Source organism: Thermochaetoides thermophila, assembly GCF_000221225.1.
Source record: "Thermochaetoides thermophila DSM 1495 unplaced genomic scaffold scf7180000011821, whole genome shotgun sequence".
NCBI lineage: Eukaryota > Fungi > Ascomycota > Sordariomycetes > Sordariales > Chaetomiaceae > Thermochaetoides > Thermochaetoides thermophila.
Window position 1 is genome coordinate 1,209,344 of NW_006383037.1, and position 27,350 is coordinate 1,236,693.

Sequence of the window (27,350 nt, forward strand, 5' to 3'; positions counted from 1 at the left end):
ATCATTTCTGTAACACGCTGGGGCCTACGTAGGGTCAGTGATGGAGCTTGTGGTACAGAACCGACTGTATGCACTACTCCGTACCAGGTGCCCTTCGCCAAGTTGCTTGTCCATCCCAAGTGAGCCTTGATCAAGGGTTGTTTGAAAACCAGCGAGATCTATCGCACAGTCCTCACAACCAGTGATGACTAGAGATGTTAAAATAGGTAGGCATCACAGCCTTGCCAGCTTTGTTCGCCACGAGATGTTTCCATACATCCGGCACAGGTCACAAGCTCTTCATCCATCTGCGGGTCTGGGGATTCGAGTCTCGATGGTTCTGCGGGTTCACCGCAACCGAAGGGCCGGAACCAATGACATCGCAGTGCCAAGTTAAATCTTGATTTCTCGGCATGCGAACCGCGCACCTGTTTGCCGTCTGCCCCGCATCATTTTTTCGAATTGCCCCGCCGCATTGATGTGACCCCACTGGAGAGAGAAAAAAATTTCCCCTCAACGACGGTAAGGGATTGGATGGTGACAGTCGGATAGCTGCCGCTGCGGTTCTCAGTAGGGACCTCTTTCCTGTCTTAGGAGGCATGGGGGGTAGCCGTTGGCAGCCGCTGGATGCCGTACAGTATAGGCGCTATCTCTAATCTGGAGTTTTGAGAAAGTTAAAAAAGAGGCTCACCATGACACTGATTAATCCCGCGCATTTCCCCTAGATGCTTAACTCTTGGGAAAATGGATGCAATAAGGGGATCTGCTTTCTTTAGCTTCTGTCACCACCTTCAAGACCGCCTGCTTATTTCCCCAAGTTTTCTCTTGCCTCTGGCAATCCTGCCACGGCGATAAGATCTAAGATTTTTTTTATCCCGCCCCTTCCATTGGTGGGGCCCGTCGAGCAGATCTCACGCGGCGCACACGCACCCGCTGAGCAGTCAACGGTCAAGACGGCAACATCACTGAGTTAGCCTTTTGCCACGGGTCCTTAATTGTGTGCCAAGGGAAATATCCTTGTTCCTTGCCTCTCAATTCGTTATCCGGTTGCCTTGTGTGAAGTGGTTCTGCGTGGGCAAGACTGGCCATTACATGGCGATAGCCCGACTTCGGCATTGGTCCGAAACACTGCGCCGGCAGCTTTTACTTTCGAACTAGATCGATTGCTTCTGCTTTTAGCAGATCGACTGACTGGCCTTAGCCTGACCTGACCGGACCTGCAGCTGGATAATTGGCTTTTGAAGGCCGAGAAGTTGTGTGGTACTTGATCTTGTTCGGCCAATTGCGAACATCACCCAAGAGTCCCTCGTGGTAAACTCCTTCCTTCGGTCTCAGCGTCAGGTGCTTCGGACAACCACGCGACCTACTTCCTGATCGATCACTGTAACAAACACATCGGATAGCATCAGCAAACATGTGCGGAATCATCGGTCTGATTCTTGCCGACTCAACGGCCATTGATGCGGCCGTCGATCTTCACGAAAGCCTGTACTATCTGCAGCATCGTGGTCAGGATGCTTGCGGTATCGCCACCTGTGCTGCTGGCGGTAGGATATTCCAGTGCAAGGGCAATGGCATGGCCTCCAAGGTCTTTGAGGATGGCAAGCGAATCGGCGACCTTCCCGGATACATGGGCATTGCCCATTTGCGGTATCCCACTGCTGGCACCAGCTCGGTATGTTGCCCCTCTGCCTGTTCGCCCATGTTGTCTGGTTATCAATCTAACTCTCCATATAGAGCGCTGAGAGTCAGCCCTTCTACGTTAATTCCCCCTATGGCATCTGCTTTGCCCACAATGGCAACTTGATCAATGCCCCAGCCTTGCGCAACTTCCTGGACAAGGAAGCGCACCGTCACGTCAACACAGACTCAGACAGCGAGCTGATGCTGAACGTATTCGCCAATGCCCTCAACAACACGGGTAAGGCCCGTGTCAACACCGACGACATCTTCAGCGCCCTAGTTGAGACGTACGAGCGCTGCCAGGGCGCCTGGGCTGTGACGGCCATGATCGCTGGTTTTGGCATTTTGGCTTTCCGTGATCAGTATGGCATTCGCCCCCTGATCATGGGCAGCCGCCCGTCCGCGACTATCGATGGAGGGATCGACTACATGTTGGCCTCTGAGAGTATCGCTCTCCGCCAGCTGGGGTTCAAGAACTTCCGCGACATTCTGCCAGGTGAGGCCGTCTTTATCCAGAAGGGCGGCAAGCCCCAGTTCCACCAGGTCACCCCGGCGAAGAGCTATGCGCCCGACATCTTCGAGTATGTCTACTTCGCCCGCCCGGACACGGTCATGGACGGCATTTCAGTCAACAGCAGCCGTCAAAATATGGGCGCCAAGCTTGCCGACAAGATTCGCTCGGTTCTGGGAGAGGAGGGTCTCAAGGAGATCGATGTCATCATCCCCGTGCCTGAGACCAGCAACACTGCAGCCGCTGTTGTGTCAGAGCGCCTGGGCAAGCCCTTCTCGAACGGCTTCATCAAAAACCGTTACGTTTACCGCACCTTTATCCTACCGGGCCAGAAGGCCCGCCAAAAGAGCGTGCGCCGCAAGCTGAGCGCCATGGAGTCCGAGTTCAAGGATCGTGTGGTCTGCCTTGTGGACGACTCCATTGTTCGTGGCACCACCAGCCGCGAGATTGTCAGCATGGCTCGCGAGGCTGGCGCCCGCAAGGTCATATTCGCCAGCTGTGCTCCGCCCATTAAGCACCCTCATATCGTGAGTCACCATCTCCTTGCTCTTCTCTGGAATATCAAGCTAACCGCTTCGTCCCATTCTCAGTACGGCATCGATCTCGCCACCCCGGCCGAGCTCATCGCCCACGAGAAGAGCCGGCAGGATATCGCTCGGCACATTAACGCCGACGAGGTCATCTACCAAGACCTGGAGGACCTGAAGCAGGCCTGTTTCGCCGTCCTTCCCAAGCCCCCGGCCGACAGCAAGGTCCCCGTCGTCAACGATTTTGAAGTCGGCGTGTTCTGCGGCGAATACAAGACCGAGGTACCCGAGGGCTACTTTGAGCACCTGAACGAGGTTCGCGGCAAGAAGCGCAAGATGGCCGAGGAGGCTACCCCTGGCTCTCAGACACTCGTTGGCAATGGTGGTGTAGTCAACGTTGCGGGCGGCAATGGCAATAAGCGGGTCGCTGTGGATGGCGATGATGATGCTACGCCTAGTGGAGCGCAAAACGGCGAGCAACCGCCGGTGGTGTTGAATCGACAAGACATCAGGTATGCGTATGCCTAGCTGCGGGGATATTGTTCCTTGCTAACGACCAATTTTATAGCCTGCACAACATTGCCAACGAGGCTATGAACCACTAAGCTTGTTTCCTCCTTCTGAATACCAGTAGGCCGAGCAAGGTCATCTTCACACCAACATGTGCATGTTGTGTATAAACAGACACCAACGACCATAGATCTGGATGGGTGGTGTAGTGTTTGCTTCATGTTGCACGACTTACGGTGGGATACATCATAGATCCCTGGATCTGGGAAAGAAAGCCTCAGAGTGCAACGTGTGATGAGGAGAGGTTCTTCCGATGTTCTGCTTTTAGGTGAGGGTTGGGCGGATGATTGTTTGTGGTGTCTACTCTGTGATTTGTTGTTGCATTAGGTAGCGTGTTTTTGTAGATGCTGAACAAGTCGAAAAAGTAATGTCGTAAATAAGGCCACGAATCGTTAAATTACATCGACTTTTGACGGACAAGATTTATGTGGGGTGCAAACGTAGCTCGACAGTAAAAGCCCGACATTATAGACTTCACGGATGGACAGGGTCAAGCATGACGTTACTCAGGAACAATAGCATCGAAGCAATGCCGCCATTTCCAAATGGGGGACATAAAAAAGTCAGTGATTACACAATCGCTGATCGGGAATTGAGCCCGATGCGGGGGTCGAACCCGCAACCTTGAGATTGGACGGAGATTCCTTAAGAGTCTCACGCTCTACCGATTGAGCTAACCGGGCACCGGCTATTAGATTGTTAGTAGATGGTACTTCACTGTGTACTAAGTACGGCTCAGGCTAGACTTCCAAGCCACTCTCTATCAGGCACTCTACGGTTGGCATTATTTTTGACTTACAGACAATGCTACTTCCATGGGCTAGCAAACTGCGTAGACAGTTTTTGAGTGGGGAATACGATCATGTTGCCGGCCTCAGGGGGCTGCAACATAAGAATCGAAAATCCATGAAGATCCAAAAATAAGAGAATAACTCTTTTCTTAACCAGGACAGTTTTGATCCCTTTGCGTGAGACATGTTTCCTTCAGCTGCACCGTTATTTTACTACAGAGATACGTATCCATCAGGTAAGGCAATTGCCGGAAACTGCGAAATCTTCTCATCCGGAAACGGGCTTCCAATATTGTTGTCTGCCAAACGTCTTACATCTTATTCGTCGCGGCAAGATGGCATCTCGAGTTCACTCATTGGCTAATGCCTGCGCCCGACGTTGTTCTTCATCCTCCATGGTTTTCGCCTCCAAAGCGTCATTCAGTTCCAATCTTTGCTCGATAGCCTCGCAGATGGTATCTACCGAGGCCATTGCACCTGGGTGGGAAATGAGTCAGCCTTGAAGCTTGGCGTGTGCGAGGCCTGGTGGTGATCCTGGGAAGCACAGAAAACAGAAGTCGGCCAGGACAAGCGAAACATAGCTCAGATGACCTACCATCTGAAAGTTGGATGGGTTGGTTAGCATACAAAATGTCGGGAGCGGGAAACAGGTCCATAGTAAGCATACCTCCAGTGTCCCCACAAGCTAACGTTCTGCAAGAGGCATGTCAGTAATACAAGCGACGATCAACAATAACTGGGAATTAATCGTACTTGCTGATTGGCTGTAACAGCGATGTCAGTCAAGTGTCCAAGAGCGACTGGTAACCTTTACTTACCTTAAGAACCTCAAACCACCCCATAATCGCCCTCGTGCGGCCTGCAATATGGACGTCTTCCTTTACGCCCCAGTCTTGCTCAAGGACACGCATCTGTTTCTCAGTGATTGGGTGTCGCCACATGGCCTGGAAACATGCGTTAGCCCCTGAGCAAAAGAACGATAATCTAACACGAGGGTTGGAGAAGAGAGGGAGATGGGATTTACTGTGTTCATAGCTGGCGCCACCAAGATGATCTTTTTCTTCATATCAATGCTAGCATCTGTGTCCCAAGCACGAATGATCGAGGTCAACAAATTATCGGACATTCCATTTACAATCTAAACAGGGCAGTCGCGTGAGAAGGAGTCCATGACTTCAACAAAAGAGCAGTCACATACCTTGGCTAGCGTATTGGCGCTGAGGGCTGTTGTTTCGTTAGCCGCTTCTTATGCATATGCCTCCGGGAAACATGTAGGAGAGTGGCATACGCGCTACTACCATCAAGTCGGCCCCTGTTCCATCATATGTTAGCAGACGTCAGGGAGTGAACTACGTGACATTGTTTGACATACATCTCCTCAACCTATTGCAGGAGATACACATGTCAGCAGTCTGCTGGAGTCAGAGGATGCGGTAAACTTTGACTCACTCGATATGGAGGATGTTTGCGCCGCGCTTCCATGGTTGAGGACCCCATTCGTCTTGGTCTCGGTAGACGGCATCGACATTTGGCAGGTGCAAAAGAGACAAGACTGTAGGCTGTTCTGGGCTTTGGCCAGCCAGAAAGTGTGTGGCCGATTCGGTTAAAACGATCCGGATGGAGAGAACACCCTTATACTTCGCCAGGGCTTGGACGATGACAGGGACTGGAAGGCAGTGATAGGTCAGGACACGAAAGCGGATACACTGGAGGAGGACCATTGGCAGGTTCACTTGCTCTTGATAGTGGCTACGGAGCCGGATGCCCTTGACTGGACGTCAGTGTATTGTTTCAAAAGAAAAAGAGCTGAGTCGAATCATACGCCAACAGGAGGTGCTTCTTTCCATCTTTGCGTGCCGCTACAAGCGACGCGATGGCATTGGCCTGGCTCTCTGCGTAATCGCTTTGATGTTCATTGGATACGGACTGGACCATTATGGAAGAAAAAACAAGGACCTGTCCTCAAGACGTTTCTATGCGACGAGACACAAGAATGTTAAGACTCGGGTTGTGAGTCGGCAGCAACCAAGATATAGGACTGTTATTGGAAGCGGCAAAAAGGTTAGCCTCGGCGACGGTTGGCCTTAGTCTTACTATCCAATCTAGATCCCGTCATCTCACATGACTATGTTCAAAACTTAAATTGATCGCCCCCGATCTGTTTTTAACTTAATGAAGCAAGACAACTGTTAGTGAGAAATTCGTATCATATTTAAGCCATTCACAGGTATCATTAATATATGTATTGCATTGAGCTTGACATCTGTTGCTTACATGGCTTGGTCTCCACGGCTAAGTACTCGCAGTGGGGCTTTTGTGAGGTGACGTGAACCCCTCAATTACCCAGGGACCAACTACGTCATAACCCTAACCCCTTCCTAGCCCGGAGCCCAGAGATCGGGGACACGAAGTTCGTCAACAACAGGAATTATTAAACGGGCCATACTTCAAACACTCAGCTTTGTTACGAAGAAGTTAGATGCGAGCTTATCAATAGAAGGATTTGTGATGCAATCCGTAACCGTAAGAAAGAAACCTTTAGTCCTGCATGTTCTTTGGGTCATCGTGGGAAGAGCCATCTCAGAACCAAGCAGCGGACACAGGCCCCTTGCAGCTCTTAAAACGTCTTCACAAAATCGACCAATCAGACGCGTCTAAAGCTCATGTGGGTCAAGATGCGCGTCACGATCTCGAGCTCTTGGAGCTCTTGCACCGCCATGGACCAACTTTTTGAGCTACCCTCCAATCTTACCATCCGACCACTTCCAATTGTCTTTTGGTTCAGCCCCGAAGTATCTTTACAAAAATTTCCACTTCTCTGTCATTGAGATCTCTTATATTATTTCTCATTTTTTCTACACAAAGCCAAGTTCACACTCCGATTAGCGATGGCGACACCAACGGCCCAGTCCGGCAACGCGACACCCGCATGCGAGCTGGATCCCGAAGAGACCAAAAAGAGCCTCAATGTGTCACTTGCCGACCTCTGCGCCAAGGCGACCGCACTGTATGCCAAAAAGAAGTATGAAGAAGCTGCGGAAGTTTTTGCCCAGGCCGCTGAAATGCAGGCTGAGATGAATGGAGAGATGAACCCCGAGAACGCCGAGATCCTGTTCCTTTACGGTCGCGCTCTCTTCAAAGTTGGCCAGGCCAAGAGCGACGTTTTGGGCGGAAAAGCTCCCGATGCAAAGAAGCCAGTTTCGAAGGCCAAGCCCGAGAAGCAGACAGGGTCATATGCTGCCGCGGAGAGCAGCAAAGCAGCAGAGAAGAAGCAGAACGGCGGCTCTGCTACTGCAGAGGTTCCAGCAGCTAAGAAGGGGCTTTTCCAGTTTGAGGGTGATCAAGACTTCGATGACTCCGAAGAAGACGAAGAGGAAGGTGACGAGGAGGAGGAAGAGGAGGAGGATGACCTTGCCGTCGCCTTTGAGGTTCTTGACCTGGCGCGCGTACTGCTCAACAAGAAGCTCGAGGCTCTCCAGGCCGAGCAAGCAACAAAAGAAATAGAAGCCCAGGAGCAAGCAGGCAAGGGCAAGGAAGTGGCCGTTGAGATCACAGAAACCCCCGGTGAGACTCTGGCGTCGGAGCCGGCCACAATTAGGCATATCAAGGAGCGCCTCGCGGATACACACGACCTCCTGGCTGAAATTTCGCTCGAGAATGAAAGGTATGTCAGAATCTCGTCGCACTGTCGCATGAAGGGATCCTAGCACGCCACTCCCTCCCCCTATTGCTTCTTGGGCTTTGCTTCGAAGCAAACTGACATATCCTCCCCTTCGCCCCGCACTATTTTACATAGGTATCATAATGCGATTACCGACTCGCGCGCCTCGCTGAAGTACAAGCAAGAGCTCTACCCCTTTGAATCCGAGATCATTGCCGAGGCGCACTTCAAGCTGTCCCTTGCCCTCGAGTTCGCCTCGGTGACTAAGAACCCCGACGACGAAGCGTCTTCTTCCAGCGCAGCCGTCCAGAAACAAGGCTACGACCCTGCGCTCCGCGCTGAGGCAGCTGCCGAACTCGAGAAGGCCATCGAGAGCACCAAGCTCAAGCTCCAGAACAAGGAGGTCGAGCTGGCGACGCTGCATAACCCGGAAGACAATGAGACCACCCGGCGCCAGATCGCCGATGTGAAGGAGGTGTTGGCTGATATGGAACAGCGCCTGATCGATTTGAAGAAACCCCCGATCGATCTTAATGCTGCGCTAGGCATGCCTCCTGCCGGCTCATCCTCATCGGTCACCAAGGTGTCAGAGGACGTGGCCAAGAATGCAACGGACCTCACTGGATTGGTAAGGAAGAAGAACAAGCGCAAGGCCGAGGAACCGGAAGAAACAGTGGCAGCTGCTGAAGGGATTGAGGCCAAGAAGCCGAGGGAAGAGGCGAGCTGAGCATCTTTCGGCGGGCAGGGTTACAAGTAGAGGGTCTTTCCACTTTGTTAGGCTTACATGGCTTTGTGCAACTTTTCTTTTTTGCGGATATATGGCTTTTTATGGGTTTTCCTGTGTCTGCCCTCTCGGTGTCCTGGAGCTGGAACAAGGGGAGCTGGTACTACTTGGGAGCTTGCTTAGTTGAGAAACAAGACAACAAAATGTTGATAATCAGGAAGTTAATGCAACACGGACCAAGTAAATGATAACAAGGGAAAACAGTAAATCGGGCAATTGGGGTATTGTATTACGCGAGAGTCCTTTAGACGATGATATCCTGTGACATATTCCCCTTCTCGAACTCCAACCATCACGCCTTCACCACACAGTTAATAAAGTAATTAAGCATGGCTTGGAGCCGATGTCGCCACTTTCCGCAAGTTAACCAAACTCAAAGCAAGTTTGCTCGACCCGTGATCCATTATTATAGGCACCAAACTTTCTAGACGTCAAAGCTGGAAATTTTTCGTTGCACCAGGCGCCAGCGCCCCGGCCTGCGACGAAGACCCCTGCCCTTGCCCGCGCAAGTGAGCTGAGGAGCCTTTGAATAATGACTGCCAAATGTAAGCCTCGCTCAGTAGCAGCTCAATATCCTTCTCGGTCCAATCGCGCGTGGGTAGCGATTGTAAGAACATCATAATCTCCTGGAAATCCATCTTAACGAGGCGGTCAGACCATTTTACAAGGAACGCGGCGCAAACGTAAAGGTGGAATTCCGAGAAGCCCTGTTCTTCAGCCTGGAGCGTCAAGTGTTGTTAGTTAATGCCAAGCAATGCAAAAGGTTAGAACGAGAGAACCTACCATATATGTGTCCCACATACGGATTGTGTTCTTGACGCTGATCTCGCGCATCAGCAAACAGTTCATCCAGCGGAAGCTGAATTGAATGAATTCAACGTTCTCCTTCTCGAGATGTCGAGCTAGGCCGGCGTCGATGCGGGCAGTTAGGTCGCGCAGGGCAGCAACCTGCCGCTGGATGCCAGGTTGGGCCACGATATAGTGGTCTTGAATACCATCCAAAAGCTTCGTCAGGCACCAAAATGAGTCAGCTTCGACAGCATCCAGCACCGCCTTAGGAAGCTGGCCCGGGTCCATGCCACTCTCAATATCCGGGTCCGTAATGTACATTCCTAGAAACACCTGCCAGAAAGGCGTCACCAAGTCATTGATGCCCTGGACGTATCCGCTGGCCGGATGTCGCACTGCCCACACGTAGAGAATTCGCTCCAAAGATCGCTGTGTCGCTTCATACCCATATAACTCAATATGAGGATTTGTCCGTGGAACATCGATACTAATCTGATGCCAAATGGCCTCGTCCAGTCCTCTCCCACCCGTTCGCCCAGATGATGCTGCTTGAGGCCCTCCTTTCTCGAAGGCTTGCCGCACGCCATCCAAGTACTCCTTTCGCTTTCGCTCTAGCGTCGCCACTCTCCTCTCAGCACTGGTGGGAAGGTAGCTGAGCAGGAGCTGCCACGTCATAGCGCGGACCTCTTGGGGAACCCCAGACCACGCCAAGGCTCGCAATTCGGGGAGAGATATTGTAGATGCTTGTAAGAGGCGCTTGAACTTGTTGATCCTTGTTATTCGCGAATTGATCTCATCGATCTCCTTCTGAGTGGCATTGGGAGGTATTGTGGGGTAGTTTATGAGATGCAACGCATTTGCAGGATCGCGCAATATCTCTTTGTACTGTGGTCGGAGGATCTTGCCCTCGCTCTTCTTGGGCATTGGATACATGCAGGCTGGGCGTTCGACGGCAATGTCGGCGCTGTCCGACATTCGCCGTCGCGATTCATGACCTGAGGGACTATCGTTTCCAAGCCCGTTTTCGGCTGCAGTTTTGCTCTGTTCAGTCATCTTTCTCGTCCTCCGTTTCATGTTGGACAGACTCGGTAGCCCAAAATCATCACCATCATCAGATTCGTAGATGTACATGTCTTCGGCATCGTCGATGTTCCAGTCATCGTTCGTGTTGGACAGAAAGTTGATGTATGATTTGAACGGTGGAGAGGAAGCCTTAGAGCTGCTCTTTCGGGCCGGTGAAATAACGGAGTGGCGATCCGTCGAGGGGGGAGTCCTGGGGCGAGTGCCCGATCCAGTGATGTTCCTGCTCCCAGTTAGCAGCAGCCATGAAGTGATCCATAGCGAGGACAGCGAACTTTAGCATGTCGGCATGGGAATAGGCGGCGCCAACCACTAGATTTGAATCCCGAGCAGTCTTCGAGGCCTGGGAGTCGCGAAGAGGGGGTCGCCAGAAAGGTGAGGGGGAGCTGCGGGGGCTAATCAGCGGATGAACGAACTGGACAGAGGGAAGGGGGAAGCATACTCAGACTTGTCTGGACCATAGTAATGAGCCGTTAGCGCATCAAAGATATAGCCAAAGGCCTGCAACTTAGTGGCACATACCAACTTGGACCATCTCCTGCTATTGAGGTGTCAGCCAGACCAGAACATCTGGAAAGAGAGTGGCTGTCTGCTCATGAGACATGAAAGACGTGCCTTGCTTCCCTGATGAGGGGCCTTCTTGCCGCCGGCGGAAGAAGGAAACATTATGAATTATTATTGATGTGAGCAGCTCAACGGCATGCCTACTGTGAGGGTGTTTTGGCGATGTGTAGGGAAAGGGCACTTTGTTTAGATGGCCATCCGGTTGCGCTGCGCTGTGCCTGAGGAGATGTCGCCGGCGGGACTAGGTAACAGGGAAATTCGTGCTATGGGCGATTGATGTCTCGTCTTCTGGACTGGTTGCAAGATCAGGTCCTTGCCTCAATGTCCTGGCGTCCACGGGTGAGGGTTGGATGTCTTGTGTAAACGCACTTCGACGTGCCAGTCGGTGGTCTTACGGCACAGAAGGTGCTGTGGTCGGACTGTAGTACGGATAAAGCCAGCTGCTTGGCGGCTTGGGCAACCGACCATGACACTCGGCGCTTCTATCTGCTGGTGGGTTGGCCGTCGGGCTTCGGCAGGTACCACCACCACTTGATGAAAAACAGGTGGACGGGGAGGGGAGGGTGCTCTCCTCCCTTGGCTGCAGTGCTTGGCGAAGAACGGCAGACGGCGGCATCACTCCTGGTTGCTACAAGCCCGCCAAGCAGCCTGCCAGCCAAAACCTTGCCCCACTTTGTTTGGTGTTTCAATAGCTTGGCTTCCTGGACAGTGCGCGAAGAAAGGGAGCCTGGAACGCACTGACTGCGGCGGAAAACGTGCAGCGTGTCAAGGTAACCAGACCCACTATTTCACCGGCAGGCCCTGCGCTGCTTCGACTTTCTGTTCACTACGCCCTAAAATCCAGGTCCTGCTCTTCTAGACGAGCAGGTGTAGGTATCTTTGCCGCTATTTTATCAACCACCGCTTCCCCTTTTCGTGCTCGACAGTTTGATTCGCCATCTTAGGCGAGAGGTACTCCCAATTATATTGAAAACCATCTACGATCTGATCGTACAGTCGAATCTCTTTGACGTCCCTCTTTCGAAGCGCAACCAACGGACAACACATCACCGCGATGACGGAACCCGAGAACTTCGATGACGAGCTGTTCGCTGATCTGTAAGCATTATTAAGTGTGTTATTCTTGAAGCTATGTTGACAGTAATATGATAGTTACAACGACGATGAGCCAGCGAAGCCAGCGACTGCCTCAGTGACCGATCAGCAGGCCGCTATCCGGTCTATCGCTGAGAGCAACGACTATCGTGCCGCAGACACTAGTCAAACCCAAACCTTGAATGGGGCTGACAACCCCCCAGAGAACAACGATGATGACGATGGGGAAGAAGAAGACGATGACGACGACATCGACTTTAACCTTGGCGATGGCCCGTCGACTACAATCACCACCCACGCCAGTAACGATTACAAAGAGGAGAAACCAGCTCAAGCTGCACCGCCTGTGCCTGCTGCTCCGTCCAAGGGCCCGAATGCCAAGGAAGATGGGTAAGTCAAGTTCCATTGCTTGATGCTGTAAAGTGTTCCCAGAGCATATAACCGCCACGCCGAGCTTCCTTTGTGGGAGGTTGCCCATTGATGTCTTTCAGTCGATGAGCATCAAATCGGGTTAGGAAGCATGACGATGGGCACAGGAATTGCGATAGACCTCCGGAGAAGGAGTTTGAAAATTGGGTCATGAGGATTGAGCAGTGTTTGGGCATGTTTCATGGGCAAGTTTGCTTTGAGGGCTTCCTCCAAAAGGGCCTTTCGCACGCCTAGGGCATGATGTGGGCAAGTTAGGTGTTGGCAGTTAGGAATACGGGGTGACTCTAGGAGTCATGGGAAGAGGAGGAACTGGTCATGGCCTTGAACAAACGCCGACTTCGATGATCCCGCGCCGAATCAACATATATGAGGAGTTGCTCTCCTGTCTTGTTAGCCAGCCGCAGATAATCTTGGAAGGAGTCAGATACCCACAGGCCCTGTTGGAGTCTTCCGGGCTACTCGGGTCCTGGCATCTTAGGACAAGATTTGGCAGCGAATAGCGCAGCATCAAGGAAGAAAAGAAGTCAGCTAGGAAAGCAGCTAGCTTGAGTTTAGGCAAAAAGAAGCTCGAGACAGGAACAAGAATCATCAAACTTCGACAACAGCATCGCCATCATCATCATCATTGGCAACCTGCACCTGCGCTGCGCTATTCTTCTCATTAGTGGGAACTGCTGTAGCGTGCTCCATCTGCACCGGATTCAACCACGGGCGGTCTTTCACCCTTTGAAAGAGCGTATACGCAGTATGCTCGACAACAACCGCTTTCGACACGCCTTCTCCGCCGGCTTTATCGCTACGCCGTCAAGGGCCGTCTGGTGCCCGCCGCACGCCAACTCTCCAGCGCTATTCCCATCATCTTCCTGTCCCTATCAGTTGCAGGTGGCCATCGCCATTGCCAAGTCTATGTTTCTCAAGACCATGGTTAACATGAGTATTATGGTCCCATACCAAGCAAACGCTATGGCGACCTCCATGGTCATATGGTGGATAAAAAGGACAAATCTCATGGCTTCTCTTACTTGGACTTGAACCAGGATGCGGAACGTTGTTTTCGTCCGTCTGGCCCTTTTGCTCGCCGTTCAAGCCCTCTGAGACCTTACCATGTTCATTTTGTCCACTAACCAGCCAATACTTGCTTTGGTTCGCAAAACAAATCTGATATATTTTGCTCTGGGAAGCATTCTTGCTTGTTGACATCGCTGCAATACGTCAACGAGCAATTTTGCCAGTTCCTTTTGTAGCAGTTTATGTTTTAAGATCGTAAGGCTAACACATCTGCACAACTATAGGAAAATGTTTATTGGTGGCTTGAACTGGGAGACGACAGATGGTAGGCACCGCATTTAATAACATCCTCTCCAAGAACAATCACTAACGCACCATAGAGTCCTTGAGGAACTATTTCTCTCAGTTTGGAGAGGTCGTTGAGTGTACCGTTATGAGGGATAGTGCCACTGGTCGCTCTCGTGGCTTCGGCTTCCTGACATTCAAGGACCCCAAGGTGGTCAACATTGTTATGGTGAAAGAGCATTATCTTGACGGCAAGATTGTGAGTTAAGCCCAACGCATGTCTCCACTGTTTGCCATGCTAACGCTCTGCGTCATAGATCGACCCCAAGAGAGCTATCCCTCGCGACGAACAAGAGAAGACATCCAAGATTTTTGTCGGTGGCGTCAGTCCGGAAACGACAGATCATGAGTTCCGCGAGTATTTCTCTCAGTTTGGTCGAGTCGTCGACGCTACCCTTATGATGGACAAGGACACTGGCCGTCCGCGCGGTTTCGGCTTCGTTACCTTTGAAAGCGAGGCTGGTGTCGAGGCCTGTCTGAACGCGAAGCTCGAGCTTCACGGGAAACCGATCGAAGTGAAAAAGGCTCAGCCCCGCGGCAACTTGCGCGACGACGAAGACGCGCGTCGCGGCAAGTTTGGCCGCAAAGGTCAGGGCATTGGCGGTATTGATGACGCTTTGAACACAGGCATGGGCGGTATGGCAGGCATGAGTGCCGCAGCCGGCATGACGCCACAGCTCATGGCGCAGTATATTGCCCGTATGCAGCAGGCTTTTGCGATGATGCAGCAGCAGATGATGATGAACCGAAATATGAATCCTGCCATGATGCAGTGGATGCAGATGCAACAGATGATGGCCGCCCAAGCAGGCCGTGGCGGTCCAGGAATGAATCCTATGATGGGTGGCATGAATCCTGCCATGATGCAGCAAATGCAACAAATGATGAACCAGCAGGCCGGCGGTCCTGGTCCAATGCCCCAACAAGGCGGTCCTGGAGGCCCTGGTGGTCCTGGTGGCAGCGGCCCCAACGCCGGCGGCGCCAACCAGAATCAATCTCAGGGTCCTTCTGGTCCTGGTGGTTCCAGCAGTGGCGGTCCCAATCGTCCTGGCGGCTACAACGGCTACGAACAACAGCAGCAATATGATCAGCAGCAACCGTCACAGCAGCAACAAGGTCTTCCCCCTCGTCGTGGTGGGGGCCGTGACATGCATGGGGGCTACAACCAAGGTTACGGCCCTATGGGTCCTGGAGGCCCTACTAGTTGGGAGGGCATGTACGACGATGTCCCTCAGCCGGTCATGAATCAGCCTCCCGGCCCTGCTGGTGGCGGCTATGGCCGTGGTGGTGGCTTCCACCACAAGGGTAACCGCGGCCATCACCAAATGGGCGGACCTCCGATGATGGGCCCTGTCGACCCGAACAATGCACCTCCAGCAAATGCCCCCACGGGCCCAAAGAACGCTGGCAAGCCTGGCGCGAACTATCGCGGAGGTGGACGGGGTGGGAACCGTGGGTTCCATCCTTATGCCAGAAACTAGAAGGATTTTGTCTGTGGAAGGGGCCTTCACTGATGATGAAAGAAATGGACTCGCTTCTTCTCCTTTCCTCTCCCTAGTAATGGTTTGGAAGGATTTAGAAGCCATCGTGAGAAACATTTTTCATATCAACCGCGTTGGTTTCTGCCTTTAAACCTCTCTGTTTGTCAATCCAGAATGACGGACAATGTGGGTGTCTGCCATTATTGTACTTGGTATCTACCTGTTCTACTCTCTCTCCTGAGATCCTGGTTTTTAACCAGCCTAGTCTTGCTAGGCTCACTGACACCTTTTTTTCCCCTCTCGGGTTTCATTAAAAGGGACATACGGACTTGGTTCATGCTTTGGCTGGCTTATGGGGATTTCGTTCGTAAAGATAGCCTTTTTATGGCTGGTATAGGACAAGTGGACATCGCTGATTTCGATGCCACAAAACAGAGAGAGGGCTGTCTTTCATGGCGTCGCTTGCAAGGCTAGCGGTATAGCAAGACTGGACACCGGCGACCTTCAGAGATTTCGGAGAAGGGTTACCGATACACAGAAATGGAAAACGGGAATACAGCTACGATAGCCCATCGTTGCTTAGGCATGTAAATGATATAACCGCTTAATCGTTGCTTCCTGGGTTTAATGGATCGCTTGTTCGATATGAAGAAAGTGATATGCTCTAGATATATTCACTGTAATGCAGATCAAGGCCTCGAGGCATGTGTCTCATACCGCCTGACATGAACATCAAAAGCAACAGAGGCGGCCGGAATAAAGCACCAAAAAGAGAATGAAGCGTTCCTCGTTGCTTTGAAAAGGTTAGTAAGCAGAGAGTTGGGGGAAAAAAAGGAGATTGACTGGAGCGCGATTCGAACGCGCGCCTCTTTCGAGAGTAGAACACCACCCCGCCTGAGGCAGGGGAAGAAATGTGAATTTCTTGAGTCTACCGCCTTAGACCGCTCGGCCATCCAGCCAATTGTGTAATTGTTGTGGGAGACATTTGAAATTGGGGTTTATAAACGGACATGCAACGTGGGGCGGGGTAAGGAAGGGCAGGGTTGGGGTTGAGCATGACCTTCCCATCTCTTTTATGCATTGTTCTGCCACTTATTTTGTCATCAAAGACAATTGGTTTTGCGATATATATTTGAATTCCCTTTGTTTAATTCTGTATCATACGTGTTCCCGATCTCATCGTACGTGCTGAGTCAGGGATTCGACAATTGTGTCGGTTTCGAGTAAGTGCTGGTTTATGGTATGTTGAACGGTATGTGGAGGATAAGGTTTCAACTGTGAACAAAGGTGATACGATCGTTTTTATGGGGTTGGAGAAATCGCAGTAACAGGTTGGTGAGACAGCTTGTTTACCTGTAGAAAAGCTTCGCATTGCTTGAGCTTGTCTTCGTGCCTTTGCTTTATATGGCAAGTAAACTATCTTCTTTTTAAAGCTTCTGGCGCGAATGGGTCCTCATAGTCTGAGTTACTCTTCCCTGCCTCTTGGCCTTCCATATCCTGACACACGTTCTTGAATAGATAATACACTATCTGAAGAAGAACTCCTATCTGCGTATCGTCACAGGAAGGGAAATAGGTTATAGGTGATGACATGGAAAGTAAATGAGTGTAAGGAAGGGGTATCCAATTCAATACCAAATCCAACCAATAAAACTTTTAAAAGCAAGATCAAGAATGAGATGATGTGTTATATATAAACAGACCGGCCGCAACATTTGGATCAGTGAGAGAACGATCTCTTCAGATAAGCCACCAGCGCCATTACATGAGCCGTACCATGAAACGCTCAAATATATGCCTTCCAAGAAAGTGTATAACCGAGAATCAGCTAAAATCATGTCCTTTACCGGTCCGGTTTAAACACGGTAGCCGGTAGGTAGATTGGCTCCTCTTCCTCCGGCAGCCTTTTATCCTTTGCGGGAGGGGGCGGGGGAGCAGGCTGTTGATGAAGCGGGGGAGGAGTGCCACATTTGAGCGACGCGAACGAGGGCCTCTCCTCAAGCTTCGAAATCGGCAGTGGCTTCCTAGCGGATGAGCCCGTCACCATGTCGCAACTTCGATTCCGAGATGGCGGACGCGGCAGGGGGTTTTGTGGTGGGGGGTAGGGTGGTCGCTGCTGCTGCTGCTGCTGTTGGTGCTGTTGTTGCAATTGTTGCAGGCATGGCAGTTGTGGCTGTTCAACCTTCGACTTGATCGCTGCCGATGCCGAGGGAGATTCTGGTCTAGCATCACTAATGTTGTTGTTGTTGTTGTTGTTGCCCATATTGGTGATGGTGTGCTCGACATCTGCCAGCAGTGCGTAAACATCTGTATCAGCGTATACACGGATGGTCTCTGCACGGCGCAGACGTGGCTTCTTTTCTCCATCATCACCTTCATGCTCATCGACTTTGTTCCCGTCGCCCTCGATGATATCAGGGTCTTCAAACAGGGGCTGCTCAATGATAGTGGACGGAACGTGGGCTCCGCCAGCAGCCCGCTGAGGTGGCGGTGAAGGCGAAGGGGTAGGCTGACTGAAAGTTGTCTTGACCGGGCTGCGTGGCGGGGTCACCGAGATGTTGTTGGCCGCATTGAGTGGGCGGACACCGATGGCAAGCTGCAAGGTCTCACTGAGGTTGACAACGCCATTGCCGTTAGGTACAGCGAGCGTGACAGCAGCAGCAACGTGTTCCAGAAGCTTTTGACGCACACGGGTACGACGGTTCTCAGCCTGCTCAAGCTTGGTAATCCAGTCGTCAATGGAACTATCCAACTCAGCCAGGGCTTCCTCTTGTTTCAGAATGGACTCGACGCTGAACTTCGCAGTGCGTGGAGACCGGAGATACTGGCAAATGCGCGTGTGCAAGTTGCGTCTGCCAGCACGAAGTGATGTATACGTGCGACGTAGGTATTCACAACGCTCATCCAGTTGACGGAGTTCTCTGGACAGGTTGTCAACGTCCTCCTTCCTGAGAACCTCAAACCGCCCTGCCTGCTGAAGAGCCTGTTTTTGCAGAACGGAAATTTCCTGGGGGCTCAGCGTATTCACTGCATCGACTGCCTTCCAGCCCTTCGGAAGCACTTCAAAGGCTCGCCTCTCAGAGCTTTTGCTCCTCTTCGAGCCAGACCGCTTCATCGAGGCGCAGCCAACGGTTTCGGCCCGTTTCCGCGGTCGCCCCCTTTCCATAATGCTCGCCGACTCTGACTGAATCCTTCTATGCCCAGGACAAGCTGTCGTATTGTCATTTGTCTCCATGCTGGTTGTCGTAGCAGGCAACTCTGGGATAGTTTCGGTTTTCTGTGTGCCCCCAATGCCACAGTTTGTAGGCGGGTCCCAAGGCTTTGGTGATGCTCTGGCCTCAACTGGAGCAGACATAGGGGTCGGCAAAGTTGAATTGGTAGTGCTTGTAGAGATAGTTGTGGTCGCAGCTGACTTCGGTGTAATAGTCGCAGAAAAGGGTGTGAACGGTGTCCTTGCCCGAGGGGAATCGTCGGTCTTGGCCGAACGGAGTGGAGTGTCAATAGAGGTGTTTCCAGATCTGAGTCGATTAAGCGACATCTGCCTTGTCAAGCAAAGAACGGTTGAAGTGTTGTTTGGTATCACGAGCGGAGTCAGATTCTTGGGCGACATTGGTCGCCGACCTTCATTTGGCGGCTTTTGCGACTCTTCTTGACTCCATGAAGCTGGCTTGAGCTCGGGCTTTTCATCCGAGGCTAGAACACTACCACACGTTTGGCCGTTCGTAGCATGAAATGCCCTCCATGAGTTTCCAGGAGCGCTGACAGACCGCTCGTGGATAGGGTGATGACCAGGGATAGTAGCTGGTTGCTGTTAGCATTCACTTTGCAATTCCAAGATATACATCATATAGACATACGAGAATCCATGGCAATTTCATGAACCGTTGTCATCGGACCGAGCTCGGGGACGCTGATTTTTCGCCGACGTACAAGGCTGTTCTCTTTGATTCGTATCCTGAGGCCTGAAGCAGTAGTTGTGCCGTCACCGTTCTGACCCATGGCCAAAGCGAACGCTTGCTCAGGGTCCAAGGCCTTCCCCGGAGCAACGTTGGTCGGCTTGTTAACGGGGAAGAGCTGGTATTTTCTCTCTGTCTGTTGCTGTTGTTGCTGCTGCTGCTGCATCCTCCAGGAGAAAGGCTTCTCTCCAGCCGGGGATGCTCTGCCTAGCTGTAAAGAGAAGTGAGCTTATGGTACCACGTAAGTAGGCACAGTGTCATTGCGTACCGACTCATTGCAAAAGGCTTCTTCTTGCTCAGCGGCGACCTTTGCTATATAGTTTAAGGTGGGCGAAAGGTCATCCTGGTCAAGGTCCAACATGCAACTGACAATGTGGGCCATTGGGGTGAAGTCGAGGGCTGGCCGGGGCTGGTCAGCGTAAGAGGTTGATGGTCACACACACTAGCCCAGAGGCTGAGTTGCACTGGAACTACTTTCTGAGGCCCGAAAGACGGATCAATGACCCCTTCCGTACCAGCACTTCGGAGTGGCTGATATGGAGGATAGCAGGCGACCGTATATATGTGAACTTGTGTGAAGAGTGTCTGGTCGAAGCTACTAGGTGGGAGCGCTGTATGCTTCTTCTAGTGACAGCCCAGGCGGAGGTGAATTCAGGGATTCGTCATTCAGCCCGATAACTGGAGTGACACCATGAGAGAGCTCACGAAGACGGGCCTCCGTGGGGGAGCGGAGGGTCTCGTAGGGCTTTGTATTTGCTGGACATATCGTAAGCAAGGAGGACGATGCTCAGGCAGCCGGTAGCCCCTGGTGCTCAACTCCCTTGTTACTGCTGGGGACCTCCTTGGGCACCGAGGCGAGGATGGCAGCCCGAGTTCTGAGACAGGAATTTCCTTCTTTTGTTCGCGACAATGCTACCTGCACCCCAGCAGCAGCAGTGGGGGGATACGCCATGGCCATCTCGGCGTGACGATGAGGGCGAGGCGAGAGAGGGGCACGGCACACGCTGTGACAGAACGGGAAAGGTAAGAAGCAGCTGCAGCAGGGACTGAGTGAAACGGTTGTGGACCACGCGTGACTGGAGGAGAGACCCTTGTCGGATCTGTTCGGTACCGTACCGGGAACGCTGGCCTGGGGCTGGGCTGGGCATGCATCACCATCCTGGTAACGCCCACGCTTAGATCGATTAGGACTCGCTGCAGGGGTGTTCGTCACACCACGTTTGTTTGCATCAACCAAAAGGCTTGAAGGCTCGCGCGCTCGCCGGAAAGCCAATGACAGAACTCTATATATAAAGGCATCATGAGGCAGCGCTATCGCCGGTGATACGCGGCATATGTGTATGTGCCCTGTTGCAAGAGCACCATGGAGGCCTGCAATAGGTATGCTGTACATACGTGCGCATATAGGGATGCCTGATAGAATAACAAAGTTGGGAAATTAAGATCCTGCGAAATCCAATGGCTATCTCTTCTTTCCTCTGGGATTGATGTATCGGATCGTCGGTTCATTGAGTTCAGTTCTAAATCCAAGTGCGAAGTGGGCTTCGGATGCTGTACTGAAAAGCACATGGAGAAAACTACTTGCTTGAAGAATGCCAGCCAACCAACGACTTACAATAGTAGTAGAATTGATGTTGCTCTTGAGCCATGTTCTTGGTCCGGAGATCATTTTGACGGAAATGAAGACCCATCGAGATACTAAGATACCCCAAAACTTGAGCACACCTTTGGGAATGGAGAACCTCTGAGCAACTCACTCTCAGGTTCAACCCCGCACTCGGTGCTGCCGCTATGTCTCTCGCGGACAGCAAAGATGCTGTGAAGATGTCGGATTTGCAATTAACGCATCAACCAGCCGCACAGACTTCTATCTAGAGCTTCTGCAACACCAACATACACGGTCGCGGGACATGCGGGGATGCTGCGGGGCTAAAGTGAGAATCAACCCCGTGATCACAAAAACTCTCAAGGCATGTCTGGGTGTTCAATGTCATTCCATGGATCAAATTGATTACGAGAAGCTTGATACAGAGGTAGGTCTAAACATTAGAAGCTCTTGAAAGTTGAACAATGGTCATGAGTGCTTTTCTCACCCTACAAGTACAGGATCAAAGGCCTCATTGGTGGGAGCAAGATCGTTCAGGCGACAGGGAGTGACAAGAAGTGAGAATCCTAGGTCATCGGCAGGTGGCAAAATGCAGAAAAATAGACATGACGAACATTATTGGAAGGATGGCTTTGCGTCCATATGCCCCATGTCTCAAGTTTGACAGCGAACTTTTCTGGAACGAACCTCTGGAGAGAGTTTGTTATCCTTGTGGGTATGAATAGCGTGTTGTTCAAACACACGTGGGGCTTTCCGCACTGTGCCCAGGCTCAATTCTGGAGAGTGTGGTTCTTTGAAGCAGGCTGCCAGCACCACTGAGCAAGGATGAAACATCCTTAATGGCAAGACATCGGCTTTGTGTTCAGCCCTGTTAACTTTAGAGCAACTCTTAAAAATTTGTGGAATGTCATCAAGGAACTTACGTGTGTAACAAGTATTATAAGAGAAGCATTCATAACAAACCCTCAGGCATAGACTACCGTGCCTCACGACTTCCACAAAGTTACATCTTGGCACGCGATCCACTGGATGCACAAGACAAAACGGCTATCAACCTTAGCGTGACGCCTCTCTGCCATGCAACAGAACCCTTTTTGTTCGTGTCATAACGACCTCACTCTAGGTAATTTACGCTACTCATGCAGGGCTTTCCAAATTGCAACAACACATTTCCAAAAGGACAATGCGCCGCTTAAGCGATTCCGGCTCCGCAGTCTGGGTCCTGACATGTGGCCCCTGATCTGTTTTTGAAACCTCACCCAAGTCACCTAGCTCAGCACCTACTACATATCTGCTCCATTGTTTTTTCCTATGCAGAGAACACCCATGCCATCGCAGAGGTACGTGCTGATTGTAAAAGGGGTGAATTTTGCTTGGCGCTTTCTGATGATATTTTTTGGCTTGGGAGCCCGTCCTCCCCATGCATCACTACCTGCATGGGCGCCGCATCCCCCATTGCCTGGCGATGTGACGGATTTGACCCTTGGAGATGCAGCACACTCCGATGCCAGTTTGCAAGGGTTGGAACTCGATAAAAACCCCAACCACGACCCTCTGAGCTTCACGACAACGAAGCCATAACCTGGCACTCCTCTGCCTCCTACCTACCGGTACCTGCACGAAAGTCCTTGGGTTGCATTTACCACCACCAGACCTGCAAGCTTCCAGTCACACCGGCCACTTCCCCATCTCCGGCGGTGAGAGTCCAACTTGCGGCCTTGTACCGAGATATCCTACCATTTAATTTACCTGTCGCCAAAACCCCATGGGTCATTGAACTGAAAGCTCTTGTCTTTCCCACTGACTGCATCTTAGTAGCATCGATGCTACAAAACGTCGTTTGTGAAGGATGCAAACAAGTTGCCACACCAAACAATTGATGATCGGTTCAATCGAGTGAAGCGTGCCATGATCGCCACCACCGGTTTTTTTTTTTTTTCGGAGCATCAACCGACCCAAGAAACTCTCTCGTCAGATACATCTGGGCAAGTGTTTAACCAAATATTTTGTCCACATACCTCTCTGGCTATAGTTTCCCCACGACTGCTCCGTGCCTGGGAAATCCTCCAAACCAAAGATTACGGATTTTGAAGCTACAGGCGTAGTCCAAAGCTCGCACTTAACCTGTAACTATATTGTTCTCATAGTATACGCTTCATGAATCACAGATTATGATCCCTACAAACGGCCAAGGGCCCCACGCGGTTAGGCTTGGAAAAGAGACCAGGCAAGCTCCCAGATGACTTGGCTGCTTCAAGCCACCTTACAAGGGGGCCGCGTGGTCAAAGGGGGGCACTTAACCGAAATGATAAAGACGAGTGTTTCATGAAACATCCGCTGTTGTTTGATTCGTCCGCTAAGAGCCACAAGACTGATCGACCGGTTGGGCAATCCTCCGTGTACCAGAATAACAAGTGAGGATCGATCACAATCGACTCGGCGTATATACATACAAGTACGTACCTACCTACATATATTCACGCATATATGTGGTGGGCAAGTAGCGCGTACTGGGGGAAATAAATCGACAAGTATAGGACCGAGGCATGGGAAGCTCCATGGACTGAATCCCAACTCCTTGCTTGCCTTGCTAGTCCTTTCGTATAAACCATAAGGCAAGGCTAGATTGCTCAAATGAGCTTACAGAATTGGAGCTCCGCATATCGTCGAGAAAACAAAGGGAGACGTGAGTCAGAATCTCAAGAGTTGGCAAACGAAGTAGTAAAGCGCAGTCCCTGTTCTTTCCCTCAAAGGCAAATGCCCTTTGTAATTCATTCATTAAGGTTACAGACCCTCCATTTACATTCAAAATATGCAACATATCCTCCCAAGAGTCAACACTCGTCAACAAGTATGGTCAACATCATACACGTAACCTCATACAATGAAGTAAGTTGCAGTTGGCCATCATACTCAATAGGCTGTATCCAAAACTAAGCAGTCCTCCGAATTGTATAAGACAGGTAGCGTTGCAATGTCAGACAGCTGTGAGGGATAGAAATCAGATGTCACATCAGCAAGTTTATCATTTGCCCTGACCATAACCTTGTTGGCAAATCCACGGTAATGGTGGTGCGCCATCGATGTAAGCATATATATCGTGATCTCAGTTTTTCCTCAATTCCTGAACAAAATCTCGTTTCAATATGACAGCACTGGAAATGGGAGATAACACCCATCTTGCCAGATCTCATCATACGATTTTGACGTTGAGATGTTGTATCCGGCAGAACTTAGGTAAAGAACAGAGATAACGTTATCATTAACGACACTCGAGCACTAAAAGAAGTTACGTCGTCACGCCGACAAGGGTACGGAGACCTACTGTTGTTAGCCCAGCGAGTGCTAAACCTTGCTTGGTAACCCGTACGCTACATGGCCCGTCTCATATTGCAGGCACCTAATTCCAGCATCTGCGTTTTGAACCAATCCAAATCACCACAACAATTACTGGTAGATGACTTGGGATCCAAAAGATGCTACGTCTGATTACCTGCATTGTGTCCTACGCTCCTAAGCTACCATTCAGGCAAGTCGCCAACAAAGGTCCATGGGGTTGACATCATAGTGGTCACAAGAGCCGCCTGCGCTGAAACTTGCAGACACCCAGATGCAGGCGTTTGGATGCCTTGGTATAACAGAGGACAGTACGGGGACACATTGGCAGGTAGCTACGATGAAATACCGCAACATGCCTATATCCTTACGGGTATACCCTACATCCTGTTTATTCTCCCGAATTTAGAGCAAGCTGACCACCCAGATGTTAGGTTCAGAGGCATGCAACCAAGCACACAAGTATAGTAACTTTTTCATGCTGGATGAGAGCACACGGACGCTTTATGGTGTTTTCACTCATATCCCTCTTGCTGGACCCCGACTTGGCAGCCCCAACCCACGAAGCAAAGTGGGCCAAGGGCAAGGCTGACAGTCCTTGGGACCCTGTCTAGGAAACATAGGTACAGTATACTTACCTACTGTATAACAACAATTGAAGTTTTGGTGAGAAGCAGATCTGTAGGTATGCAAGCACCAAGCGAGGAAAGGTTCTCATTGTCAAGCGACACCTAAAGTGGGGAAACTACTGTAAAGATGCAATCTGTAACCTTGCATAAGGTACTGTGTATATACAGTTCACTCCTATTTTGATTGTTACTGCAAAACTTTGGGCAGAGGCCCTAAATTGTAGACAGCAATTTTCTGGTATAAATAGCCAATTTTGAATCAAAGCTAGTTTGCATGATCAACATTGGACTCTCTCTCCTTTGATACCACTTTCTTCCTCTCAAAATGGTTGTTTTGTGGTTGTGTGGTGATGTCGTTGGGCAAACTCTGGCCCCGAAGTCTTGCGTTAAAGAACAAACCCAAGGGTATTGTTTGTCACGACACGAAAAGATGTTCCTAAACATAGTGGCAGAATGCACTAATGTGCCATGTTTTCTTGTTAACCCCTTTCCTAGCTGGGTGTCTCGATGTGAATTGGCTCCCTCCTGGGAGAGAGCGTGCCAACCTGCTCTGCATCCATTAAAATACCTCCTGGTTTGGCCGTTGGCGCAACACTTCGGGACCAGGGGTGTCCCAACGATATCACCACTCAACCACAGAAACAGCCTCTTCTGAGAGCAAGGAAGAACAGTATCACTCAATTGAGAATTTATATTTCTTGATCATTCGGACTAGATTTCTACAGGCAGTTGTGAAATTTTTGGGGGGAGAAAACCGCACCTCTAGTGATTGGGCTGACCCAACCCGTCTAGAGTCTCGCACTAACAATCGAACAAGGGCTGAACTGTGCACAACAACGCCGAAGATTGGACGTAATGGGTGGATCTAACCGGCGAGGTCTGAGCGGCCATGTGCCCACGATGCTGACAAGAGGAGTGCGATAGATTACCCTAAGCGGCAACGGAGTGCTTAGCCTCCGCCGTTCTCGGGGCCCTTCCACCTGCGGGGATCAAATTACATGCATGCCTCGTGTACTTGTACTTGGGAAGACGCGATCTAACCCCACGCTCCCGAGCTGCATGGCTTGCGCAGCTAGCTTCGCTTGGATGCATGGCAGAAACTTCCTGAGACAAGAAGATTGAGTTTTGTTGGTGGGATCGGGGTTGCCAAGGCTGTGGAGAATCCTCATACCCCCCACCAAGCAACACGAGGTGAGCGCCGGGTCTTCAATTTGTCGTTGTTGTTGTCCTAGAAAATCTACCCATTCTGCTGATAGATAGATCTAAAAACATGCTATATGGTTTTCAAGATGGTCTTCAATTAAAGGACTAAGTCAAAGTCATCATGATCATACAGGAAGCCATCAGGTGTAGAGGACCAAGGATAACAACTCGAGAAAGCTCCTAAACAGTGGCGAAGACAGTGTCACCACCCTGACAGGATTGATAACAAGACGTGTAGGTATACTGACCACTTTCAAGAATTTGGCACCCAAATATTTCTCAATGCTTATTCTATTATTCTATCTACCCAATTCATGAAGGTAAGAGGATGGAAGCATATCCAATACCACATGACTACATCCATCTCCACTTCTATAGTTGTTGTTCTTCTGGAACTGATTGTTTCGAGTGACCTGTTTGACAATCGTCATAGTGTTCGGCAGCATGAATGATCTTCATGATGGTCGAGCACCGACCGAAATAGAGGGATGTCCACCAAGCTGGTTCGGAATATAAGCCGACGCTTATCCCTATATTACCAAGGCATATACGTAGTTGTGATGTAACATTGAGCTGAGCAAAAAAAAAAAAAATGCTTGTGTAACATTTACCATCCAGTAGGCGCCCAGCAAGCCCTTCTGAAATGACAAATGTTATGTGAAGGTGAGTTCGCATGGTTGCAAGAGAAACAAAAGAGACTAGATATTGCGATGATGATCCTGCCCTCGACTTGAAGGATGATCAGACTCATGCGTTCTCTTAAGACCAACTTCTCCTCCCAAACATACGCTCACGAAGAGGAGGATTCACACAGATAAGAAGCTCTTTCCCCAGGTTACCAGGATATTTTTCCTATGCTTCGCGTTCATATCAAGAGCATTAGAGACATAAACCCCGTGTCACCGCTTTCCAGCTTGCAAGCTACCAAGTTGACTTTGGTAGATATGTGAAAAATTTTGAGCATAAAATAATAGTTTGCCTAATTGTTCTACTCCTTGAAGCAACTGAAGTCAAGCGTACATGGTTTGATGACGACACTTTGTCTCTACAGGAACGAGAATTCTATACATTCAGCCAAAGCATAAAAGGCAGCAATAAGAACCGAAGATTAAGCAGCATGAATAAAGAAACATGAATTTTCTATATAAACTTCTTAAGGCTTCGAAACAGGTTGAATTGTATGAGTGTTGGATGAGTGTTGGGCATTTAGCCAGAGGGCTTGCCCTCCATTATCGATTGGCGGCACTGTTTACTGGCAAGAGCGACATTCAGCGTTGAAAAAAAAAGAGAGAGAGAGAGAGAGAGAGAGAGAGAGAGAGAGAC

The 27,350-nt window shown here is 50.6% G+C and overlaps 6 protein-coding genes and 2 non-coding genes across 8 annotated transcripts; 3 read left to right on the forward strand and 5 right to left on the reverse strand.

Annotated features, from left to right (window-relative positions):
• Positions 1-1,393: 1,393 nt before the first annotated feature.
• On the forward strand, positions 1,394-3,305 carry CTHT_0062440 (amidophosphoribosyltransferase-like protein; the record flags this gene model as incomplete). Its single annotated transcript, XM_006696496.1, has 4 exons — positions 1,394-1,654; positions 1,717-2,700; positions 2,764-3,212; positions 3,269-3,305. The coding sequence occupies 4 exons, from the start codon at positions 1,394-1,396 to the stop codon at positions 3,303-3,305; spliced, it is 1,731 nt and encodes a 576-aa protein (XP_006696559.1).
• Positions 3,306-3,865: 560 nt separating this feature from the next.
• CTHT_0062450 lies at positions 3,866-3,953 on the reverse strand. Its single transcript is given in 2 exon segments — positions 3,866-3,903; positions 3,915-3,953. It is a non-coding gene; the product is annotated as a tRNA-Lys (tRNA).
• Positions 3,954-4,410: 457 nt separating this feature from the next.
• Positions 4,411-5,782, reverse strand: CTHT_0062460 (uncharacterized protein; the record flags this gene model as incomplete). Its single annotated transcript, XM_006696497.1, has 8 exons — positions 4,411-4,538; positions 4,729-4,754; positions 4,815-4,825; positions 4,880-5,005; positions 5,260-5,285; positions 5,350-5,373; positions 5,434-5,444; positions 5,511-5,782. The coding sequence occupies 8 exons, from the start codon at positions 5,780-5,782 to the stop codon at positions 4,411-4,413; spliced, it is 624 nt and encodes a 207-aa protein (XP_006696560.1).
• A 1,167-nt stretch (positions 5,783-6,949) lies between these two features.
• Positions 6,950-8,449, forward strand: CTHT_0062470 (uncharacterized protein; the record flags this gene model as incomplete). Its single annotated transcript, XM_006696498.1, has 2 exons — positions 6,950-7,725; positions 7,858-8,449. The coding sequence occupies 2 exons, from the start codon at positions 6,950-6,952 to the stop codon at positions 8,447-8,449; spliced, it is 1,368 nt and encodes a 455-aa protein (XP_006696561.1).
• A 488-nt stretch (positions 8,450-8,937) lies between these two features.
• Positions 8,938-11,407, reverse strand: CTHT_0062480 (putative GTPase activating protein; the record flags this gene model as incomplete). Its single annotated transcript, XM_006696499.1, has 5 exons — positions 8,938-9,225; positions 9,290-10,598; positions 10,818-10,827; positions 10,898-10,916; positions 11,309-11,407. The coding sequence occupies 5 exons, from the start codon at positions 11,405-11,407 to the stop codon at positions 8,938-8,940; spliced, it is 1,725 nt and encodes a 574-aa protein (XP_006696562.1).
• Positions 11,408-11,993: 586 nt separating this feature from the next.
• On the forward strand, positions 11,994-15,297 carry CTHT_0062490 (uncharacterized protein; the record flags this gene model as incomplete). Its single annotated transcript, XM_006696500.1, has 6 exons — positions 11,994-12,037; positions 12,092-12,424; positions 13,069-13,365; positions 13,756-13,796; positions 13,852-14,015; positions 14,074-15,297. The coding sequence occupies 6 exons, from the start codon at positions 11,994-11,996 to the stop codon at positions 15,295-15,297; spliced, it is 2,103 nt and encodes a 700-aa protein (XP_006696563.1).
• An 839-nt stretch (positions 15,298-16,136) lies between these two features.
• On the reverse strand, positions 16,137-16,256 carry CTHT_0062500. The gene is made up of 2 exons: positions 16,217-16,256; positions 16,137-16,182 (listed from the first exon to the last, which is right to left on the reverse strand). It is a non-coding gene; the product is annotated as a tRNA-Leu (tRNA).
• An 884-nt stretch (positions 16,257-17,140) lies between these two features.
• On the reverse strand, positions 17,141-20,922 carry CTHT_0062510 (uncharacterized protein; the record flags this gene model as incomplete). The annotated part of the gene is made up of 5 exons (XM_006696501.1): positions 17,141-19,098; positions 19,155-19,464; positions 19,522-19,652; positions 19,959-19,998; positions 20,869-20,922. The coding sequence occupies 5 exons, from the start codon at positions 20,920-20,922 to the stop codon at positions 17,141-17,143; spliced, it is 2,493 nt and encodes an 830-aa protein (XP_006696564.1).
• Positions 20,923-27,350: the final 6,428 nt, after the last annotated feature.